The sequence below is a fragment of the Daktulosphaira vitifoliae genome, unplaced genomic scaffold (assembly GCF_025091365.1).
Source record: "Daktulosphaira vitifoliae isolate Bord-2020 unplaced genomic scaffold, ASM2509136v1 Scaffold_3, whole genome shotgun sequence".
Lineage (NCBI taxonomy): Eukaryota > Metazoa > Arthropoda > Insecta > Hemiptera > Phylloxeridae > Daktulosphaira > Daktulosphaira vitifoliae.
The window spans coordinates 13520156-13540125 of NW_026099574.1; the positions used below are offsets into that span (position 1 = coordinate 13520156).

The 19970-nt window shown below is 25.8% G+C and overlaps 2 protein-coding genes and 1 non-coding gene across 4 annotated transcripts; 2 read left to right on the forward strand and 1 right to left on the reverse strand.

Moving 5' to 3' along the window:
* The first annotated feature begins 3375 nt into the window (after nucleotides 1–3375).
* LOC126902751 (SPRY domain-containing SOCS box protein 3-like) lies at nucleotides 3376–5721 on the forward strand. Its single transcript, XM_050680351.1, has 5 exons — nucleotides 3376–3577; nucleotides 3936–4126; nucleotides 4198–4300; nucleotides 4703–4831; nucleotides 5152–5721. The coding sequence occupies exons 1-5, from the start codon at nucleotides 3514–3516 to the stop codon at nucleotides 5376–5378; spliced, it is 714 nt and encodes a 237-aa protein (XP_050536308.1). The 5' UTR covers nucleotides 3376–3513; the 3' UTR covers nucleotides 5379–5721.
* A 2352-nt stretch (nucleotides 5722–8073) lies between these two features.
* Nucleotides 8074–16656, forward strand: LOC126902732 (huntingtin-interacting protein 1). Of its 2 annotated transcripts, XM_050680311.1 has the most exons (19): nucleotides 8074–8310; nucleotides 8436–8526; nucleotides 9284–9347; nucleotides 9426–9625; nucleotides 9722–9941; nucleotides 10014–10288; nucleotides 10348–10538; nucleotides 11053–11158; nucleotides 11224–11308; nucleotides 11679–11767; nucleotides 11842–11925; nucleotides 14038–14169; nucleotides 14232–14379; nucleotides 14453–14530; nucleotides 14596–14742; nucleotides 14818–15044; nucleotides 15111–15364; nucleotides 15429–15658; nucleotides 15737–16656. In XM_050680311.1, exons 1-19 carry the CDS (start codon nucleotides 8267–8269, stop codon nucleotides 15892–15894), a joined length of 2823 nt encoding a protein of 940 aa, XP_050536268.1. In that variant the 5' UTR covers nucleotides 8074–8266; the 3' UTR covers nucleotides 15895–16656. The 2 variants fall into 2 exon arrangements, with proteins under 2 accessions (XP_050536268.1, XP_050536269.1); XM_050680312.1 differs by lacking the exon at nucleotides 11842–11925 and having other exon boundaries at nucleotides 8075–8310.
* A 276-nt stretch (nucleotides 16657–16932) lies between these two features.
* LOC126903389 (U2 spliceosomal RNA) lies at nucleotides 16933–17125 on the reverse strand. Its single transcript, XR_007703487.1, has one exon. It is a non-coding gene; the product is annotated as a U2 spliceosomal RNA (small nuclear RNA).
* Nucleotides 17126–19970: the final 2845 nt, after the last annotated feature.

The window sequence follows — 19970 nt, forward strand, 5'->3', positions numbered from 1 at the left end:
TTTTTTGTGTCTGTCACTACTTTTTCTCAGCTCTCACTGGACCGATTTCTTTTAACAATACGTCAAAAGATCACAAATTGTATCTAGTTGAAGACATTACCCTTAAAAATTTAAAAATTTTCCCTCGTTCCCCGCAAATGGGGGAAATATCCAAAAAAATTACAAATTTAAAAATCGACAAATTTTGTCATTTTTTTCACTTTTTTTCCTTAAAACTTCCATAACTTTTTCAAAAATGAACAAATCAATACAATTTTTTTTTTATAGATGCTTGATATTTTTACCTATCATTTGGTATATTTTTTTTATAAATTTAACCCTTTATCTACCCACAGGAGGTGATTTAAAATGACAACTTTTTCACAAAAAATTAACTTTTGAAAGTGTTCCGGAAATACTGACACTTTTATATATATCTTAAATTAAAGCTAATATAATATACTTTATTAGGGAAAAAAAAATTCGGACTTTATTTTATCTTCATGGTGAAAACAGTCATCAAAGTTAATAAAAAAACCCAGCACAGGGGGGTCGTGTCATAGTGGTGACGTGGTATAGCTGGATCAAGTATAATGATATCTAACAGTGATTAAAATCACTATAAAAAAAAACGCTTCGATGCAAATCTTTAGATAGTGTTTAATTTTAAAAATTTGATGGATTGTTCCAAAAGCTATATGATCTGCTAGTCCCTTATTAATATCCTGATTAAGATTAAGTATAAGTACAAATTTAAAAATCGCTAATTTTCGAAATTTTTTCAATTTTTTTTACTAAAAACTGCCATAACTTTTTCAAAAAAACTTGAAAAAGTTGTCATTTTAAATCACCCCCTGTGGGTAGATAAAGGGTTAAATTTATAAAAAAAAATATACCAAATGATAGGTAAAGATATCAAGCATCTATAAAAAAAAAATTGTATTGATTTGTTCATTTTTGATAAAGTTATGGCAGTTTTTAGTAAAAAAAAATTGAAAAAATTTCGAAAATTAGCGATTTTTAAATTTGTAATATTTTTGGAGGTTTCCCCCATTTATGGTGAACGAGGGAAATTTTTTCAATTTTTAAGGGTAATGTCTTCGACGAAATACGATTTGTGATCTTTTGATGTATCGTTGAAAGAAATCGGTCCGGTGAGAGCTGAGAAAAAGTGGTAACAGACACAAGAAAAAAAACCCAGCACAGTGGGGTCGTTACATAGTTGGGTCCAGTATAGATTTAATCTGACAGTGATTAAAATCATTATCATAAGAAACGCTTCGATGCAAATCTGTAGATAATGTTTAATTCTAAGAAATTGATGGATAATTACAAAAGCAACATTAACTTCTATTTCATTAATTAAACCCAGATTAGTAATTCTTATAATTATATATTATACAATTTTTTAAATTAATTGTTTTTAAATTAATATTGATTTTGATTTTTAATATGATAAAAGTAATCATTTTGAACCTACTTTTTTTTTGTCCTTTAAAATGAAAGTTTTAATAAAAAAAGAAAAGAATTTATTACCATAACATTTAGCTCAACTTGCAAGTTTGAAATTTACATTATTAAATAGAAAAAAATTAAATTGTTAAGATTAATATGCAATCAGGGAATTTTATAATTACTATTTATAGTACATTTATCAGAAAAGTTAGATTTTTTTACATTTTTATCGTAATAGATCACTTAAATAAAAATAATAGTAATCATTTCTAATTAACTTTTGGCGTTTAAAAAGATTTTACAATGGTAATATTCAAAACTTAATTAATTTTAATGATTTACTTTAACTAAATGAACCAATCAAAACAAAGTTGTTAAAAAGATTTACTCAATTGAGCGTATTATAAAATATGATTATAATTGTAAAAATCCATCGTTAAATTTAGGTGAAACTAAAAATCATAAGCGTAGAATATGTGGTAGATCGTGTCAAGTGGAAGCTTAGGATAAGGGTGGCCGACCCCAAGTAGTTGGGATTAAGGCAAAGAAAAAGAAAAAGATTACCAGAAATTCCGGTGGCAATTGACATAATATTATTGTTGTTTGGGAATGTACAATTTAGCGATTAGTTGGGTTTAAAACAATATAGCGTCAAATCAATTACCTACTCTATCGGTTGTATAATAATATACACTATACTTTAATGATACAATAAATAAATAAACTCACACATACACACATATGCATTTATAACATTGTGTCTAATTTTGAATACCTTCTTAGCTTCGTGTCGAAGCTAAAATACGATTTTTGTAAAAAAATTCTTTTTCATATTTTTAACTTTATAACGCTATAAATCTTTAAAAAATGTATGGATGAATACAATTTTTTTATGAGAACTAATATTTATATACATCTTTAATTCGACATACTTGTTTTTTAAATCGGACCATATCCCTTAATACAGGGGGGGTTCAAAACATAAAAATGCATAGAGAAAGTAGAACTTTTTCAACTTAATTTTTGAAAGTGTTCTAGAAATACTGATACTTTTATATATATCTTAAATAAAAGCTTATGTAATATACTTTAATATTAAAAAAAAAAAATTTTGGACTTTATTTTGTCTTCATGGTGAAAATAGCTACCGTATTCAAGAATATGCTATTTTTGTGTGAAAATTCTCGATTTTATTTTTAAAATTTTTAACTTTATAATGCTATAACTATTGAAAAGTGTATGAATCAACATAATTTTTTTATGAGAAATAATATTTTTTAATAATCCCTTTTTCATTCGATATACTTTATCTTAATTAGGATATTAATAAGAAACTAGCAGATCATGTAACTTTTAGAATAATCCACCAATATTTCAAGATTAAACACTATCTAAAGATTTTCATCGAAGCGTTTTTTTTTTTGATAGTGATTTTAATCACTAACAGATATCAATATAATTGATCCACCTATGCCATGTCACCACTGTGCCGCGACCCCCTGTACTGGGATTTTTATAACGAAAAATATAACTATTATTAAATATAATATTTTAATTGATGTTAGTACATATTTAATTATTTGATTGATTTTAAAATTAAATCTTCCATGTATTTACATAATATATAAACAAAAATTAAACTGATTAAAGTATATTGAACACTTATATTTTCTCATACTCAGAAGCAAAACCAAACTTATAAGATATTTTAGTTAATTTATGTTATTTGTTAAAAAGCAATGATCAACCTTTTCCCTTTTAGCGTAAAAAAGAGTAATATCCAAAATATGATTTTTGTGATGTATAACATTGATCATATTAGCGCTATCTAGAATTATTTATTTAATAATAACTTTGATTATAGAATATTCTAGAAGTGATAGGTAGCGCTACATAAATACAATAAAAGTAAATATAAGACATCATGTGTTGTGATATCACAGATCGGAACGTGTACTAAGTTTAATTATGAAACTTTATGATTTTATAATTGAAAGGGATCGCCTCTTAAAAACTTAGAATAAATCTTTAGCAATATCATATTAGTTATTAAGTTATCTAAAAACATAACGTTAACTAATGGATCGATCAAATTACAGGATATTGAGAAATCTTCAGCATTCAACAATAATACAACCCAAAGGTAGTATATTTGTGTTTTTTATTTTTCATTGTTTACTTTATAAGTTTTTACAAATTTTTCTTCATAATATTTTAAAGACTAGAAGGGTTCGGTGGATAATTAAACAATAATGTACTTCATATTTTATTCCAAATTATTTTGGAGTATTATTTCATATTAAGACATTATAATTTAATTTAGTATTGTTACCATTTCAATTGAAAACCAATAAAATAAAAAAATTTTAACCTTTTTTAAAATATATGCATAATCTATGGTCTCTACTATAGTTCCGTAGAAGCAAATAAGGTAAAAACGTAATTACATGGATGAATTTTTTAATTTTTTAAATTCACATTTAATTACACTTGATTTACAGATTTAGAATGGTCTTGGGATCATCTGGAAGCAACTACAGATGTTATTATTGCTGATGATTCGTTTAATATAATTGTTCATCCAAATTCAAGTCGAGGCACTGGAGCTGTACGTGGTAATATTCCCTTTATACCCGGTCAAATTTATTACTGGGAAATAGAAGTAAATGGTTCTCATACAGCAACAGATATGGTAAGTATCAAATAACTTTATAATTATGCTAAAAATGTTTATTCTTATCCATTTACAAAACGTCATTTAAGATTGTTGGTGTTGGAACAAAGGATTTCAATTTAAAGAGTTCTGAAGATAAATACTGTAGTTTGATAGGTTCAGACAACAAATCATGGGGATATTCATACACAGGTAAGTTTTATACATTAAAATATTTGCTTTTAAATTATTTTGGGTAGTAGTTAATATAACTAGGGTAAAGACCCTATATTCCTGTTGGATTTAAGTTTGAGAGTAGTATAATGACATCAGCTATTAGCACACTTACTAGTTTTTTACAACTGTGTATGATCTATCATAAATAAAATGTTGTATTAATATTTTTAGTTTTGAATTAATTTTAGACGTTAATAAGTAAACTAAAGTCTATTTTACTAAACTTTTACAAAAATTCTAAGATAAGTCAAACATAAAAATTACAAAAGTATGGTGGTGAACGGTTAACGACCTCTACCGTTGCCCTAGCAATTATTATTTTATTAAAAAGCTTTGAGTATATATAAAAAATATATTTTATTTCATTTTTATGTTTAGGTGTTAAGCAACATGATGGTAAACGAAAAGCATATGGATTGCGGTTTGACAAAGAAAAAACTCTAATTGGTGTACGATTGGATATGTGGAGAGGTACTTTAGAGTTTTTTCACAATAGAAATCCACTAGGTATGTAAAGTAAAAATGTTTACTTAATTTTTAAGTCTTAACATATGAATAGAGACCAGTTTTATATGCATTTTTAAAGTTTGATAGTCATTTTAAAGGGATACATGTTAGTGCAAATATGTTATTATAATGTAATATTTTTCGTATTAGAGATAAACTATAAATCTAGTTAGAATACATTATTAAGTGTTCAATAAACTTAATAAAAATTTGTACTGACTGATGATGTATTTGAAATAACTTAATAAAATTTAGAAATGCATTTAAATTATATTTATATTTCTAATTATATATTTATATTTCGTATGAATTATTTTTAGGTGTGGCTTATGAAAAACTTAACAAAGAAAATCTCTTGTATCCTATGGTTTGCTCTACTGCATGTCGAACTCAATTTACTGTTAAATATTGTCGTTCATTACCTGTGAATCTACAATTATTATGCCTTCAAGTTTTAGATTCTAGTACTGATTCTATAATGCCACCTGGACTTTTTAAAGAAATTGTCGACTCTTGGTGGATTCCTAAATTATTTCATGAAAATTAAGTTTAAATTTATGATAACTTTATTATTGTGTCTAAAATATTTGATAATATTTAATAATTTTATACTCTTTTATATTTGTTATACTGTATTATTATAATTAAGAATAACTACTGTAATTTTACTTAAAAATTGATTGTTTCTGTAATACTAATTAGGTTATTATTATTATTATTGTTAGTGTTGATGTTTTTGTGAAAATATGACTAATTATTTTAGTGAAATGTAGTTCAAATATATAAAATTTTTCATAGTAAATTTTTTGATAAATTTCAATTTTAAGATATTTTTTAAATTTGTGTTCTTGCTGCAAATTTGACTTTGGACATTTATCACAATAGTACTTTACCTAGTTGCCAAATATATATAAGAAAATTGTTTATCTATTTAATAGTTATAACATAAACTTTACAAGTAACTTGTCATTTAAATATTAATATTTAGTTATTAAATTATTTATTCCTCATTTATTACGAAATATATAGTGTAATAACACGAATTAATAATATGTGTAACATTATATATTTTTAATAATATAATATAGTATTAAAATTCTGGTTTAAATGAAGTTGATAAATATTGTTAACAAACAATTTTTGTGAAATTTATAAAAAATTGTTGATACTTAATTGTTTTTAGTTACAAATACTTAAATAAAATTTTATAAAAGGCTAGGAAAATTTTGTAATATGTAATAAACAAAAATTTTTCATTTGTGTTATCAAATTTTTGAATAAAACCTAGTTTATTATTTAAATGGAAAATAAGGACCAGAAAAATAATAATAAACATAATATTAACCTAGGCACAAAATACAAAGAATTGTAAAAAAATTTAAATTTTATTAACTAAAATATTTTTTTTAACATGATTAATTTAAACCATAATTAATATTTTCTATTTATAATTAATACATTTAATAATTAGTAGATTAATTCACCAACAAAAATTCAGTGACATTGTTCTTGTGACTGCATTTTTAGATTTTTCATAATATTTTTATAACATTTGGTAACTTAATGTCTTAATGGTTACCTATGTCTAGTTCATAAATGAAGATGTTAACCACTAGATTTAGTAATTAAATATTGAAAATTTCAAACAAGTATAATAGAACAATTTATCTAACTACAGCTATTACTATTATTAAAAGTATAATGCTGTAAAGTAGAAAGTTTTTATTTTATAATATGTTTTTTGATAAACGTAAACAATTATAGTATATTGTTATAGTGACAGAAAACAGTTAAATGAATTTTCATAAAAATAAATTTAAAAACGCCTGTTATAATTACAATCAATATTTCTATGTATACGTGAAATAATAACAGTATGATTATAATTATAGTTTTCATTAAGTATAAAATTTTGAAATTTTTTAATTTTTCATTGGTTTAACTAAAATCTTAGCTCTCCATCATAAATTAACCAAAATGGATTTCTGTAATGATATAGTACATTAAAGAAGAAAGGTCAATTAAATCTATTTTAACTTTGATATAGTTTACCAACTATCTGCTCTTTATTTTATTTAAACAAATCTCTATTATTCCAGGTGAGTATAAATAGTTATATAACTTCAGGATGAGATTATGGGTGGACTCGGAGCCAAGGTCCACATATATATATTGATGAATTTTTTTTTTGCCCACAAAAATTTCCTTATAGATAGGGAATTATTTATTATTAAATTTAATAAATAATTATTAAAAACAAAATTTGTTTTTAATATATATTTAATATATGTACATTAATTTGAAGTTCTATCACTGGACAGCTTCCTCATCATTTTATTTATGTCCTAGTTATTCATATGTGATGATTATTGTTACTTATTGGTTTTGTTTACTATTTGAAAAATATTTTTAGGCTTTTTAGTCCGTCTGTGACGCAGCCAGGAACTCTCACATTCCTAAATCTGGCTTTTTGTAAATTTCATTGAAAGAAGTTTATGGAAAGGATAATTTAAAAAGGGTCGTATTTAGGAGTAATCACGTCTTCAACTCTAGAGTTGCATCATCAATTTTTTTTAAAGCTGATACTTACGAAATATTGACCTAAAAATCTTTTGATGTTTTGTCATTAATTTGCTCTTTGGGATAAAAATTTTCTCTAGTATACCTACCAATCTAAAAAAAAAACGAAGTCATTCCCCTAAAATGAGTTTTAAATACTCTCCTGAGTTTATAAATTATCTTATCTAAAATACAAAACACCAAGTTTAATGTTTAATTAGAAGTCAATAGTGCATACTTAAGAAGGGGTATATGAGATGCAGTTTTACGCCGATATATTCAGCCGCTCTTTTACAAAAGCAATTTGGGCGCCCCTAGCATTTTTTTAATTATCGTTATGTGGATATTTTCGAATTGATAAATTTTGTCAATGTAGATATATTTTACGGTTTAAGAAAATCAACACCTCTAAGCTACCATAACCAAGACCCCATAATTAAGGATGATAATGAAGCGGATAGATTTTTAAAAAATATATATATACTCAATGAATATCTCCCCTACCAAAACAATAACTATATTAGTAAATATTTTGATGATGATCACTGATTTTTATGATCTAATGACCATCATTGACGTCAATAATAGATAAATTGAAGTTGGCTGCACTGAATGCTAACATATTTTCTCTATATCCCACTACTGACTGTAATCAGTGTCTACAGTTTACGAACGTTTTTTCTTATAGTTTTTACAGTTTAATGAGATATTTAAAGTAGTTAATTTATCGTAAATTTACATTATTGTTATGATGTCCATGTATACATCTTCAATTGCGGGGGCGTTTTCAGTATCAATGAAATATTCTACGAGTAATGACTCATGAATGATAGTATCTATAAATTAAATGATATTAGTATTGTGCACCTAACATGAATGAAATTTTTAGTTAAGTTTGATACGATCGCTTACCACTTTATGTAAGTAATATTTATTATATTGTTATCAGTTATCATTTTTATACAATTTCACAAATATTTTGTTAAATATCGATAATTAATCGTTTTAATTTAAAGTTAATTAAATTTTTATGAATATATTATAGAAAAATCATGTCATCAATATCGTTACCAAGAGTTTTACAAAATAGAAAAACAAGCCTCGATCAGGAAAGAGAACAATTTGAAAAAATTCAGGTAGCTAAATTCTCTTTAGAAATTTATCTAATAGTTGATAATATTCATAAAATAAAAACAAATGGTTAGTGGTATTTTTGAATATAGTAAATTTGATAAATTTTAAGTAATAATTAAGTGGTTTTAAATATAAATGATCCTTAATTTTTTTGAGACCTAATTTTTGATTAAGAACAGGTGCATTTAGAAATTTATAATGGGAAAGGGCATCAAAAATGTTCACGAAAATAAAACTTATTCTCTGCTCTACTTTCTTATCAACCGCCCAACACTATGAACCATACATCATAGCTGGCCACACAATTTCATACTAAATTTAAAATCTATAATTAGTATTTATTCATATATTATATTTTAAAATCAAAGAACTGCTAATCAGGATATAATTAAAGAAATAAGAGTTGATGTTCCTTTTGGAATAATCCACCAATTTCTCTAAATGAAACACTATCTATAGATTTGCATCGAAGCGTTTCTTATGATAGTGATTTTAATCACTGTCAGATATCATCTATACTTGTCCAATCTATGCCTCGTCAACACTGTGCCTCGACCTCACTGTGCTACCGTTTATTTATGTTGTTTCTTATTTTTAACTAAATTTTTTAATTTATTTGATAATTATCATTAAAGTTTAAAATATTGAACTAGTTCAATCCAAGAACTGTATTAGACTTTCAAAGAAAATTATTTTTAGTTAAAGTGTGTACTTTTATCTGTGTATAAAATTTTAATAATTTGAATAATTGTGTTCTAGGCAGCTAGTATAAGTAAAGCAATTAACACAGCAGAAAACCCTGTTAAAGAAAAACATGCTCGAAGTATTATTTTAGTTACTATTTAAAATATAGATTATTTTATTGAAAATTTATAAGTTTTTTAAAAGTAATCTTTTTTAGATGCTATAATAGGAACTTTTCAAGAAAAAAGTGGTGAAACGTTCTGGAGATGTGTTACTAAATTACCATTACAAGAACACCGTATTGTTGCTTGGAAATTTTGCCATGTATTACATAAAGTTTTACGTGAAGGTCATCCAAATGTAGTACTATCATCCCAAAAACATAGAACATTATTGCAAGATTTAGGAAAGCTATGGGTAAAATATTGTTGCTAAAATAAAAATTTTTGATCTATGATTTTAATTGATAATTCTAAATAAGACATAATTTCTATTTTGATTAAACATATTTAGGTTCATTTGAAAGATGGTTATGGCAAGCTCATTCAACAGTATTGTGAACTTTTACTAACCAAATTAGACTTCCATCGACGTAATCCTGGTTTTCCTGGAAATCTCGTAATTTCAGAAGAAGTCCTTAACCAAATTGGCGACAATGATGTAAATAATTATTTTCAAATGTGTGTTGAAATGTTTGATTATATTGATGAAATTCTTAATTTGCAATCTGCAAGTAAGAACTATTTTTAATGATGTATAAATTATGCCATAAAAATTTAATGTTTTTATTAAACTGTAACCTTAGTATTTGGTTCACTGGATATGTCCCGATCAAATTCAATGACTAGCCATGGTCAATGTCGTTTAGCACCACTTATGCCTTGTATTCTAGACTCTGCACAACTTTATGATCTTTGTGTGAAAATATTATTTAGAATGCATGCCACCTTATCACCAGATTTGTTGTCGGGCCATAGAAAACGGTTTTTAAGACAATTTAATATATTACGCCAGTTTTATTTGGGTTCTTCTAATCTTCAATATTTTAAAACACTGATTCAAATACCACTATTGCCTGAGGTAAATATTTTTATATTATTTGCAATAATATCATTTATAGTTCTTTTTTCTCCTTTCAGAATCCTCCTAATTTTTTAGTTCAAGCTGAATTATCAACATATGTTACACAAGCAGCTATAGTGTTACCCGATGAAGATTTGCTAGAAAACAATAGTATGGTTGGTGAACTAGTTGATTTAGGATTAGGAAATAGTGTTTCAAGTAGTGATGCTAGCCAGAGATCTCTGTCACCTGATTTATTAATTCAGAGGTTTGTTATTGTTCCCTTTTATGCAATGTTTGAATTTTATATTTATATACTTTATTTTTTCATTTTGACAATAATAAATGTTAACTTTAATTGCCATTTTTTAATAATTAAGTTAGTTGGCAATTATTTATTTTATAAAATTATGCCTCAGGCTTACTTTTGGCCGCTATAATTTATTATCTCACTCAAAATATGGATTAAGGTTAATGAAATTGAAAAAATATATGTACATATTTTTTCTTTTAAAAATTCTATTACTATTTTGTGAGATATGATTAATATAGTCTCATGTTGTTATTTTTACAGAATCTTCATTGTGTACCTTAAGAAATAATTGTCTTTAAACTTATGTATATTAATTTGAAAAGTTTTAAATGTAAAATAATTACTATAATATATTTTTTGTGTAATCTTAAATAATAAGATTGATTTGTTCAAAATCTGATGCAATATCTTTATCAATACACATAGATAATACTGAAATTAAATAAATAAATAAATATATTTTTATTAGAGATCAGATAATTCAGCATTTACATGGAGAGTTGAATTCTCATCAAAATTTAATTATTCAATTGAAACAACAAGTTTACACCTTAGAAATGAAATTATCTAAAAAGGTGATTCTTCTATCGAGATTATTAATCAATACATACTTTTATATTTTTTATTTGCTGCTTTATAGGATAGTGAATTAACTCAAGAAAGATTAATTAAAGATGAATTATTACAACAGACCAATTCAATAGCTAATTTTGAAGAACTAGATAGTAAGTTAAAATTTCTATCATAATAATTTTTAAGAATCTATTAATATATATTTATATATATATATATATATATATATATATATGACTAATGAAAGATTATTGTCTTAATATTAAATATTATAATATCAATATTGATAATATTAACGCAATATTTAAATAAAATATCAACATTTTTAATGTTTTTTCTAAAATATTCAAATGAACATGGTAATATCTATTGTTAAAATATTGTACCTTTAACTTTTTAACCCATCTCTTATGGTGTAATAAAAGTGAACTGAATAAAATGTATGCTAAATATGATTTTAGGAACCTTAATATAATTTGTGATTTCAATATTATATAACATTTGTATTTTTTAAATTTTTAGAAAAATATAAACTTTTGGAAGAAAAATTTAATAAACTGAAAGAAGTTTATACTAAACTAAGAGAAGAACATATAACATTACTGAGACAGGTAACTAACAAACAAAATAATTGATTTAATATAGAAATTTTCAGTTTCCTGTATGACTAATAAAACATTTCTAGAAAGCTGTTGTTGATAAATCATTGAAAGGATCAGAGAAAATTACTAAATTTGCGCAAGCTGCCAATACCCTGTTGTTGTCTATTGTAAGCAATAACTTAGTGATAATTGGTAGCAAAGGTATTGGGAAGGTGTAGGAATATTGCGCTTATCATAATTTGTAGTATATTTATTGTTGTCTATATATATATATATATATTTATTTATCATATAATTTATAAGACATAAGTTATTTTTAATAAAAAAAAAAACTTATTTCCTATTTTTGAGTACACATCAATCAAGAATAAAATATCAGAAATCAGTTGTTATCAACATTTAATTATTTTTTTATATTAATTATTTTATTTTATAAGTATTTTTAAATTCAAAAAATCTATGTTTTTACTAATAGTGTTATTTTTACAATAGTTTCTTTTATTTTACTCATAGATTTTTTTTTAATTTACATTGGTTTTCATTATAGGGTACATGGAGGGTAGGGTTTTTGCGGGACGAATGAGACTTGAGAAATAATCCTAGATTTCACAGTATCGTACGATCTTGCTGTGATTAATACTTATTTTAGAAAGAGAGAAGAACATTATATAAATTATAATAGTGGAAGGAATAGATCACAGATTGATCATTTTATGTGGAAGAGAGAGAGAGCGTAGAGCGAGTAAAAGATTGTAAAGTTATATCAGACTAAAGTGTAACTACACAACATAGACTGATTATAATGGAGTTGTGGTGTACCGGAAAGAGAATATACAAAAATAGAAGTAACACGGGGGAAAAATTGAAAGATTCGATGATGGAAATTGAAAGGGGAAAATGAAAAAGAGTTTGTAAAGACGGTAAAAGAGAAGACAGTGTGGAATGTCGAGGGAAACATAAATAATATGTAGAATAGATTTGCTAGTTGTGTAAAGAATACTGCAAAGGAGATTGTCGGTGAGAGTAGGAGTAGAATGCCAGAAAACAAGAAGACCTGGTGGATGGATGAGGACGTTCGAAAAAAATCATAGTTTGAGTAAGAAAAAGCAGTTCAAAGTATGGCAGAGAGCAAAATGAGAGAAGATAAGATAAGGAACGAGCATATAAGAGGGAGTATAGGTGTAGCATCAATCGTGGATAAGATGAGAGAAAATAGACTTAGATGGTTTGGTCATGTTATGATGAGAGAAGGAACGGAAGCTGTAAGAACAGTTAGAGAAATTAATTTTGAAAGAAGAAGACCTAAAAAGAGATGGAGGGATGTAATTGAATGCGATATGAGGACGGCTGATGTGAGCGTAGATGATGTGGGAGATTGTATCAAGTGGAAGTTCAGGATAAGGGTGGCCGACCTCAAGTAGATGGGATTAAGGTGAGGAAGAAGAAAAAGACATTGGTTTTCATTATAACAATAATTTTGATAAAATCTATAAATTTAAAAATTGAACTATACAACATTTTGAGTCGTTCAAATTTGATATTTTGATTTCACTGTTTAAATTTATCTAAAATAAAATTATTAGTTTTTAGTAATAAATATTCTTAAAAAGTTTTAACTAAAAGTATTCTATGAACTACATTCATGGAAAAAACAAACAGTGAAAACATCATATAGATTTCCCGAGTAGTACATAGTAAATATATGAAGATGGTTTAATACTTGATAAAATACTTAAAAAACATATTTAATTATATATATATTAGAAAAACAAATGAAAGTGTATATTTTAATAAAAATACTGGAAATCTAGGGTGTTAAAATAATAAAAGATATACATAAATAAGTATTTGGTTGAACTGTATTGTATATATGAAAAAATATTTTACTCTGTGTATATTTACAATCATTTTTTTTTTAACATTTACTTAATTTCTCTTTTTTTAACTTAAATAATATTTGCATATAAATACAATATAACAATTATCAAAAGTGTACATTTTTTAGAAGTATTCGATATAATAAATTAATTTTTTATTTGCAAAATAATTATTAAAATGAAAGAAAATGTATATTTATATTTTCAGATTAACCTATAAAAATTGTAAATTGATAAAACTATAAATGTTCTAATTTAATGATATAAGTTTATAATATTTGTGTATATTATTTTGGAAAAAGAAAACTAATCAAAGCTGTATAGATTCATTAATTAGTATTTTATATGATCAAATATATTTTTGTCAAATTATAAAACAATAATGTTTTGAATATTTTTTAGAAATCAGATGTTGATAAACAACTGTCTAACCTGCGAACTGTAGAATTTAACATGACGCCACACAGAATAAAAATTGAAGAAGAATTAGTTGCTTTACAAGCCACAGTTGATTCTACTACTCGACAGAATGATGTAACTTCTACTATCAATAAAAGATAACTTATAAGTTGTTTAAAATAATTTTTTACTCGTAGGAATTAGTTTTAAAAACTGAAATGCTGTCAACAGAATTAAACGAATTAAAAAAAAAATTAGAAAATGTAGAGATTATGAAGTCAAATCTAGAATTAAAACTGGGCGAATCAGAGGATTTAAAAATTTTGGAAAACACAAAATGGTTTGGTAAGTATTTTTTGTTTATAAAACAATTATTACTTTAAAATATGTGTTGTACTAATGGTTTGGTTTTTTTTAGAATGTTGTCGAAAAATAATTGAACATACATTTGATATATTAGATGATCCTTCAATGTCTTCATATACTTGCTCTCCTGGTAAGTAATGTTTGGTATTTTTATTCTTGGCTATTTATTAATACCAGTATACATCTGACTTTTAGAGTGTTTGATCTTAATAAAAGATAAACTTGTTGAAGCCATTAATAGAGGAAAAGACAATGCTGCGGTATTAGCTCACTATATTGCCATGTATGTTGTATTTGGAAAAGCAGTATCCAATACGAAGTCTAATCTAAATGATGCTCAAAGTAAGTAAATAATGTTATGTAAAGGTTTATTTTTTGTCACACACAACAAACTGGTTTTGTGTTTTGAATAATTAGGTTTGGCGGATAGATGCAAAGACGTTAGCAGAACAAGTGTTAAACTTTTAACTGCTTGGCAAACTGGTAGTAAAATCGGAGAATATTGTGAAGATTTAAAAAGTGCTGTGAATGATGTTGAATCTATGGCTCTTTCTACACAAGCGACCGAATCATTAGGAGATTTAGTAGAAGATGAATTATCAACCATGGACAAAGCTATCGAAGAAGCAGCAAATCGCATTCAGGTTAGTGGTATCATGAAGTCATGAAAAGAATGGTTGTTATACTCAATTTTCTTTACTACAATTCAGGAAATGATAACGGAAACAAGAGCTGCTCATTCTGGAATAAAACTCGAAGTCAACGAACAGATATTAGATTCATGCACATCACTTATGGCAGCAATAAGAGTTTTGGTACACAAATCGAAAAAACTTCAATTCGAAATTGTTGCCAATCAAGGTAATGAAGGATCAGCAAAAGAGTTTTATAAGCGTAATCATCAGTGGACAGAAGGACTCATTTCTGCAGCTAAGTCAATTGGCTTTGGTGCCAAAGGTCTCTTGTAAGTATCTGTGGTAAATAAAATAAGATACCTAGAAGAATAAATAAAACGAATTTTATATCAGGGACGCGGCAAATGATGTTGTTAGTGCTGATGGTAATCTGTCGAGATTAATTGTAGCATCCCATAGTGTAGCAGCAGGAACTGCCCAACTAGTTGTTGCTAGTCGTGTTAAAGCGCCTCGAGGTAGTAGAAATTTAGATGAATTATCAAAAGCATCTCGTGATGTTACTAATGCTACAGCAACAGTAGTAGCAACTGCGAAGTCGTGTACACAATTGGTACAACAGCCAGGTATATTTGTTTTAGTAGTATTTTGTTTTGATAATTTATGTTAATATAATATTATTATTATTATTATTATTATTACAGAAGACCTAGACTTGGGTGTATTAAATGAGCATCAAACAAAACGTTTGGAAATTGAATGTCAAGTTCGCGTTTTAGAATTGGAGTCTTCTTTAGAGAAAGAACGTATGAAATTAGCTACACTACGAAAACTTCATTATCAAGATGGCGATCAAAGCTAACGATTGGCTTGGTTTTTATTTGCTCTAAACTGAATTGAACATTTTTTAAATTGAATCAATTATTAATGTTGTTATACGTGTTATGACTATTTTATTATTTTATTATTTTTAATTTAGCTACAGTATATTACCGAATTCATATTATTGTATACATTACCTGCCCTAGAATAATTAATATTATCATCAAATAATATCTAGAATCTCTAATATTATGCCTCACAAAAAAAAAATTTTAATTAAATTTTTATTTTTACATATGAACAATAAAATATTTTATTTTATTATTTTTTTAAGTTTAATTTTTGTTGTCAATTTTACATCTATTTGCTTTTACATTGTTAATAACTTTTTGTAAACAATTTCATCTTAACAATTATTTACACAACTGAATATTCCATTTTACTAGAATCGCATTGATGATTACTCTCATTCTTACCTTAGTAATTTATTGTAACAAATTTTTTACACGTTTATAACTAACTAATAATTTTTTTTGTTTTAACTAATCTGATATTTTTATACTTTTGTACTTCTCCTATTACTTTATACATTATATTTACTTTATTTGCATGTGTTGATACTAATTAATGTTTGAAGATTATTGTAATTTCAGTTAGTCATATCACCCGTGAAACACAAAAATGTACTTGTTCCTTTTTATTATAACCATTGAATTAATTCATTTTTGTATATGATCGGATCAGTTATGTAATCTCCGATTTCGTATATTAATAAAATATATATGATATGGTATCTATCTCACATATGTATGTTTATTGTGTTCTTAACGTATTTGCAATCTGCATGATCGTACATAGTTTTAGGCATAGTAAAATTATCTAATATACTTTTATGAACGATCATAATTGTGTACAAGTTAGCTGTTCCACGAAATTCCTCAATTATCTATCAATAATGAGCTCTATTGATTCAAATCAATCTTCGGGACTACATTATGAACATCAAAATTCGCGTATAGCACGTTAGTGAAAGATAAGAGTTCAGTTACTAAGGTGTATCACTATACAATTAAAATCGATTATGTGGGCCGTTCCCGGTGGTACTGCAATACCGGGTCAACCCGTGGTGGAGTAGGAGCAAGCCCCAATATCTCCACCGTAGTGAAAAAATTAGTTTAACATTTGAACGATTCGATGAATCGTGTATCAGATGTTAAGCTGATAAGAACAGATACTACACTTTGATCTTAGCCGATAGGCCGAGAAGCGATACCCAAAGTGCTTTATTCAGAGGTATTTAAAAATCTAAAGACAAAAAAAACTATGCAGTAATTTGATTAGGTTAGTTATGTCTTCTATGCATCAATTTTTTTTGTCTGTTGTGGAAATTTATTAAAAATTAATTATTTTCTCAAATATAAATACATATAGTATTTATTTATTTATTTTATATATTACAAATGTAAAAACACAAGACAATTCTTTTAAAAATGCTGAAGTTATTGTAATTTTATATAAGCGCAATCTATTGGTGACAAATCTCAACAATGTTGATTATACTTCGCACTCGATTATTAATAAATAATAGTTTGAATATTGGCCAGAAGAAAGCAGTGATATCAAAGTGAAAGAGCACGCCTTTAAAAACATAATAAAATTTAAGAAATAATTCACGCATTTTGATTTTCAAAAACGTTATGGAAGTTTCAATAATTTTAAATCCATACAATATTTATTATTTGGAACAACTAGATCAACACTAAATTTTTTTTGAAATCATTAACAGTTCCGGTCCTAGAATTATTATTTTTAAATATACATAAATATAGTTTAAAAAAACTAAAAAACCCGCTTTTAAAGTACATCGAACTAAAAAGTTAAAAATAATTTTTAAAATTGACTTAAAACAATAATGAACGAAAAATACTAGTATTATTGTGAAAAAAAGCGTCAGGCGCTCAATATACAAAAAATTTTGCACAAAGTNGTTGAAACCTATCATATCAAACTTAATTCATCAATAAATACTTTGAAAACATTAAAAATGAATGATTTTAATTGTCTTTATGGAGAACATGGAATAACTAACTGTTTAATTGATAAATTGAAATTTTTTTTCAATTTTTGAGGGTAATATCTTCAACTAGATAAGCGTGTTAAAAAAATGTAATGTTTGCGATAAAAATCACTTTCTATCGGGATGTTTTTTTGTATTTAAAACTGCCATAACTTTATCAAATATTAACATATCAAAATAATATTTTTTTATATTGAAACCTTGGATAATTTCCTTTCATTTGATATCATTTTTTTTGAAAATCTAACACTTATTCTGCTCACAGGGGGGGATTTAAAATAGCAACATTTTTACAAAAACTAACTTTTTCATCTTAACTTTTGAAAATGTTCCGGAAATACTGCGTCCTTTCAACATATATCAAATTAAAGCTTATGTCATGTATATAAAATTAAAAAAAAAAAATTTGTCCCGACGACCTATCTTCTATGTGCAAATGGCTACCGTATTCAAAAATATGCTATTTTTGTATTAAAACTCTGGGTTTTGTATTTTATTTTATTTTAAAATATCTTATAAGAGCAATACACTGACTTTCATGAATATTATATAATGTAATTGACATAGAATAAAGTTCATAAGAAATTAAACTTATTTAAATTTTATGCTTTTTTAAGGTCGAAAAAGTAACTTTTAAATTTGACTTAGCTTAAATTGCCAATTTTATCATGCGACGAAACCGTCGAACAGTTGCCGAATCGGTAACACTTGTGTCTCACACGGTAAGGGTTCAGAGTTCGCATCCGCCTGTGTCAGTTAATATTTTGCACTTTTTTTGAGATAGAAAAAAATTTTCAAATCATTTGATTTTTATCTCATTAAGATTCAATAACTTCAATAAATATCAAGGATCCCATATCACTATAGTCTCCCCTCGCAAGAAGAAATTTTTTTATCATATTAATATTATTTTTTACTATGTGTTTTGTTTGAGGCCACATAAATATATATATAAATATATATTTATTATAAATCGGTCCAGCGAGAGCTGAGATTGAGCGTTCACAAACACAAAAAAAATAAATATAGTTTAATAAAACTAAAAAACACGCATATGAAAAAAGAAGGTTAAGTGAGGGTTGGAAAAATAAATCGTGGCCTCAAACAAAACACATAGTAAAAAATAATATTAATATGATAAAAAAATTTCTTCTTGCGAGGGGAGACTATAGTGATATGGGATCCTTGATATTTATTGAAGTTATTGAATCTTAATGAGATAAAAATCAAATGATTTGAAAATTTTTTTCTATCTCAAAAAAAGTGCAAAATATTAACTGACACAGGCGGATGCGAACTCTGAACCCTTACCGTGTGAGACACAAGTGTTACCGATTCGGCAACTGTTCGACGGTTTCGTCGCATGATAAAATTGGCAATTTAAGCTAAGTCAAATTTAAAAGTTACTTTTTCGACCTTAAAAAAGCATAAAATTTAAATAAGTTTAATTTCTTATGAACTTTATTCTATGTCAATTACATTATATAATATTCATGAAAGTCAGTGTATTGCTCTTATAAGATATTTTAAAATAAAATAAAATACAAAACCCAGAGTTTTAATACAAAAATAGCATATTTTTGAATACGGTAGCCATTTGCACATAGAAGATAGGTCGTCGGGACAAATTTTTTTTTTTTAATTTTATATACATGACATAAGCTTTAATTTGATATATGTTGAAAGGACGCAGTATTTCCGGAACATTTTCAAAAGTTAAGATGAAAAAGTTAGTTTTTGTAAAAATGTTGCTATTTTAAATCCCCCCCTGTGAGCAGAATAAGTGTTAGATTTTCAAAAAAAATGATATCAAATGAAAGGAAATTATCCAAGGTTTCAATATAAAAAAATATTATTTTGATATGTTAATATTTGATAAAGTTATGGCAGTTTTAAATACAAAAAAACATCCCGATAGAAAGTGATTTTTATCGCAAACATTACATTTTTTTAACACGCTTATCTAGTTGAAGATATTACCCTCAAAAATTGAAAAAAAATTTCAATTTATCAATTAAACAGTTAGTTATTCCATGTTC

Excerpts from the sequence above, each read along its gene's own strand:
- LOC126902751 (XM_050680351.1), top strand. The coding sequence starts at position 3,514 with ATGGATCGATCAAATTACAGGATATTGAGAAATCTTCAGCATTCAACA. Across the intron at positions 4,301-4,702 it reads ATGGGGATATTCATACACAG|GTGTTAAGCAACATGATGGT; the intron begins GTAAGTTTTATA and ends TTTTATGTTTAG. Across the intron at positions 4,832-5,151 it reads TCACAATAGAAATCCACTAG|GTGTGGCTTATGAAAAACTT; the intron begins GTATGTAAAGTA and ends AATTATTTTTAG.
- LOC126902732 (XM_050680311.1), top strand. The coding sequence starts at position 8,267 with ATGAAATTTTTAGTTAAGTTTGATACGATCGCTTACCACTTTAT. Across the intron at positions 11,768-11,841 it reads ATATAACATTACTGAGACAG|AAAGCTGTTGTTGATAAATC; the intron begins GTAACTAACAAA and ends AAACATTTCTAG. Across the intron at positions 15,045-15,110 it reads AAGCAGCAAATCGCATTCAG|GAAATGATAACGGAAACAAG; the intron begins GTTAGTGGTATC and ends ACTACAATTCAG.